Source organism: Manacus vitellinus, unplaced genomic scaffold, assembly GCF_001715985.3.
Source record: "Manacus vitellinus isolate BGI_N305 unplaced genomic scaffold, ASM171598v3 scaffold_32_pilon, whole genome shotgun sequence".
NCBI classification, from domain to species: Eukaryota; Metazoa; Chordata; class Aves; order Passeriformes; family Pipridae; genus Manacus; species Manacus vitellinus.
Genome location: NW_021940460.1, coordinates 3245852 through 3249917, shown reverse-complemented (window position 1 = coordinate 3249917; position 4066 = coordinate 3245852). Strand labels below are relative to the sequence as shown.

General features: G+C 64.7%; 1 protein-coding gene across 2 annotated transcripts in view; it reads left to right on the top strand.

The window, feature by feature from the left end:
• The window catches only part of STX1A (syntaxin 1A), a 49181-nt gene extending 46932 nt beyond the window's left edge, over positions 1-2249 (top strand). The window contains exons 8-9 of one of the 2 annotated variants that reach the window (XR_003915937.1): positions 1093-1309; positions 1968-2249. Coding sequence is in view for 1 of the 2 variants with exons in the window: in XM_029961317.1 (XP_029817177.1) it covers positions 1199-1309; positions 1968-2045 (189 nt within the window). In the remaining variant the exon portion in view is untranslated. The remainder of the gene's footprint in view (positions 1-1092; positions 1310-1967) is intronic. The other variant, XM_029961317.1, reaches the window with a different exon arrangement.
• The last annotated feature ends 1817 nt before the right edge of the window (positions 2250-4066 follow it).

The following is a 4066-nucleotide window of genomic DNA, read 5'->3' as shown; positions in this document are numbered from 1 at the left end:
GCCATGCTGCCACGGCCTGAGGAGACGTCGGTGGCAGGTAAAGGCCCACTGGCCGAGCCCCGTGGTGCTGCATGCTCTGCTCTGCATGGCTGCTCCTGCATGACAGATGTGTGGGGTTTGTGGTTCCTTGCCCTGCTCTAAGGGCTGGTCAGTGCCAGCACCCTGCCTTGCCCTGTGGGGTGAGAGGCTCTGAGCTGCCAGCACTGGGAGCAGAGGGATGCCAGGCTGGGCAGAGGGCTGGCAGCTGTCCTTTGCCCCAGGAATAGCACAGGTGGAAAGGAAAGCAGCACCTTTAGGCAAGGCAAGGAACAGCTGGTGGAATCAGTGCTTGGGGGGTAACACCACAGCAACCCTGGGCTTCAAGGCTTGTCCTCCCCATGCTCTCCAGCATTAGGTTGAGAAACGGGCATTGCAGACCTGCTGGCCATGAGCCCCCAGCTCTGTGGCTCCAGTTACCTCCGTGCCATGCAGGAGGGCACTGGGCTTTGAGCCACTGGCCCCTGCCAGCCCTGTCCAGCTGCTGCAGGACTTGGCCGCTTCCCTGCACAGTCAGGATGGGGTCAAAGGAGGTGGACAGGCTGGGGGAGCTCACCCCAGCCCATGTCCCCACATCCACAGGAGCCCACACCTCCAGCCCGTCCCTGCAGTAGGGAGCACAGCAGCGCTTGTGTGGATTGGAGTGGTGGTCCCTGCATGCGCGTGGTTTCGTGAGCATCCCGTGTGGCACTGCTGGGGATGTCCTTGCTCCCTGCCATGCATCCCGTGTGGCACTGCTGGGGATGTCCTTGCTCCCTGCCAAGCATCCCGTGTGGCACTGCTGGGGATGTCCTTGCTCCCTGCTGAGCCTCCGGTTTCTGCGGCATGCGGCGCGGTGTCCGTGTAGACCCTGTTGTGGCTTTGGTGTCACCTGAGATATTGGACAGGGTGGCCACCAGGCCAGGACCGGGCTGGGAACCACCTCGACCCTCTCCCTTGCTTGTGTCCCTGCTGGGATGTGCACAGAGGTCCTCTGGGACAGGGCACGCCATCCAGAGCTCCCACCCCAGAGCACCCAGAGCCTGCAGGCAGCTGACAGCCTCTCTCTCCACGCAGGGCTGCCGGGCAGGGCAGTGCCCACCCGGTGCCGGGGAGCAGCGGAGCAGGAAGGAGCTCACGCCGGCACACGCGCGGGCGCGTGGGCTGTGTCCTCGCTCTGCAGGGAGAGATGATTGACCGCATCGAGTACAACGTGGAGCACTCGGTGGACTACGTGGAGAGGGCTGTGTCTGACACCAAAAAAGCGGTGAAGTACCAGAGCAAAGCCAGACGGGTGAGTCACGGCTCTGTCTGGGGCCCATCTGCCCCTGCCTGCACTGCTGACACCTCTGTCCCGGGGGCAGGGCTCTGCTGGCAGCCTGCCTGCCCCTCTGCCTGCCCCGGGCAGGGTGGCACAGCCTCGCAAGTGCCTGGGCACTGCATTACCCCACACCACTGTCTGCAGCCCATGGCCTGCGGGTGGCACGGCTGAGGCAGAGCTCCCAGGACAGGCTGCATGAAAGATGACAATGAGCCATGGGGCAGGCCTGCTGCCTGGGGAGAGGAAAAGGGACAGGGTGGATCCCCTGGACCAGGCCTCCTGTGAGAGCCATGCCCCTTGCCAAAAAAAAGTAGAGAAAAGGCGTGGTCCAGCTCAGACACTGAGCACAGTGCCAGCTGCCTGTCCCGCTCCCAGCACGGTCCTGTATCAGCACAGGAACCCAGGGGCCACCAGCTCAGTTTGGCCAGCCCAGGGCTGAAGCAGGAGCTGGGGTGCTCATCCCTGCCCAGGGCAGCCAGGACCCCTCTGGCTCCCATGATGCTGCTCAGAGCCCACCAGGGGCAAAGCAGAACAAGGGCAGACTGCAACCTCAGCTCCTGGGTGCATCCTGCCCCAACACTCACCACCCCCTCTCCCCTCTCTCCCTGCTGCCACCGGGACACCTGAGCAGAAGAAGATCATGATCATAATCTGCTGCGTGATCCTGGGCATCGTCATCGCCTCCACCTTCGGCGGCATTTTCGGCTAAACTCACCCCACGGGACTGTTTGTGTGCGATGGACGGAGCCGCGCGTGCCATGGGGCTGCAGCCACACCGGAGCGACCCACGCAGCCCCGGAGCCTCCCAGCAGCATTTCAGTTTCTAATGCATGGTTGTTTGTGACGCTGTGTGTGCGGTGCGGTGCGTCTGTGTGGAGGGAGCGCCGGCCCCGGGGCGCAGGCGGGGGGCGGGGGACGGTGATGGGCACGAGGGGGACCCTGGAGTGGGGAACCCGAGCTCTCATCACTGCTCCACCCCGGGGGCCGGCTGGGACCAGGTGGGGACAGAGGCGCCCTTGGGACGCTGCTGCTCCTCCTGTGCTGGGCAGTCTGTGTTAGAGACAGCTGAGGATGAGGAAGGACAGGAGGCAGGTGTTAAGGGGTCTTCGGGAGTGCAGTGCCCAGTCAACCTCCCCAGCTTCCTCATCACCTCCAGCCAGAGCTCTCATGTCTGTCTGTGCTTGCAAACACCTTCCCTTGGGCTGCTTCTCTCCGGGGTCCTTCCCCAGGGGTGTGCTCTGCCTGGCCCTACCTGTCCTGTGGCTGTGCCTGGCTCTGGGGCTCCGTTCCTGTCACTCCACCAGTGGCAGGGCTGTCCCCTCCCCAGGAGAGCCCTCGCTCTGGTGCAGGTGCCTGGGGCTGGATGTGCTGCTGTGGGCGGTGGGTGCCTGATGGAGCAGTGTGGGATAAGCAGCTGCTGCTTGGGGCCATCACAGTTGCCTGGGGACAGGGACAGGCCATGTAGGGACCTGTGCTGCACCTGGTTGCTGGCCTGGCAGGGCAGGATAGCACAGGTAGTTTATGGCCAAGTGAGTTTTGCTGTCCGCTCGCCCTGCACCGGAGCCTCATCGTTCTGCTCTCAGCCCTGGCACACAGTGGTCCTGGTTCCTGCTGCCCCAAGGCCTGGGTTCTGTTGCTGGGATTTGGGGCTGGCACTGATGCCCACAGCCCCTGGCAGCATCTGCCTGCTCCATTCTGGCTTCTCCACACAGGCCAGGGGTTGGAGGCAGTTGGGCTCTCTCCTGTTGTGGTCCCGGGAGAAGCCCTTGCTGCATCCACCCCCCTGCAAGCGAGGGGTAGCAGCCTTCCTCCTCCTATCCAACCAGCTCCTGAGCAGGCCAGTGCCTGACTGCCTCTTTGCCACCTCCTGGCACCCCCCTGCCCCTGGCACAGCGCCCTTCTGCTCAGCCATCCCATGAGGCACCTGCCCTCACTGGGGTGCTGTGGGAGCACCTCTGCCATGCCCAGGAGATGGATGCAGCTGCTGTGGGGTCCTGCTGGCAGCTCAGAGGGGTCCTGTGCTGCCACTGCCCATTTCCCTGGGGCCAGGGACAGGGCTCTGCCCTCACCTTCCTCCGGAGAGCCCAGGGCTCCAGCTGGCCCGTGCACATGCCAAAGCACCCCAGAGGAGCCCTGAGCAGGGGAGGCACTTGGGGCCAGGCTAACTGCCATGCACTGGAACAGGGTTGTGAGCCCAGGTGCTGGTAGCAGAAAAGGGGCACTTGACGGCAGCCAGTATTCCAGCCACAGGCAGTGTCACCTCCCTGCTCCCACCAGGGTCAGGGCAGGGCTGCTCCAGCAGCTGGCGGGGTGCTGTGGCTCAGGCACTGGTTGTGTGGTGCCCATGGGTGCGGGGGGAAGGCAGTGGCTGTAACCACACAGCACTGCATCCCCCAGGGCCAGCCCTGCCCAGCAGCAGCCCTGACACGGCTCCTTCCCTGCCACTGTCACCCGAGGTCCCACTGTACAGCCCCCGGTTGCATCCAGCCGCCCTTGGGAAGCGAGTCCAGCCTGGTCCCCCACACTGCCCAGCCCAAGCCCCTTGGGGTGCGGCCACGGGAACATCCAAGGCCAGAGCCCCCTTTCACGGTCCTGCACCAATGGATGTGAGCTCCAGCACTGCAGCCTGCGTGGGCCGAAGGGCTTGGGGCACCGGGGCCATGCAGGCAGGGGCAGGAGGGAGGCACGGGCAAGGTCCCTGCTCTGGGGGGACATGTCTGGCTGCAGGCA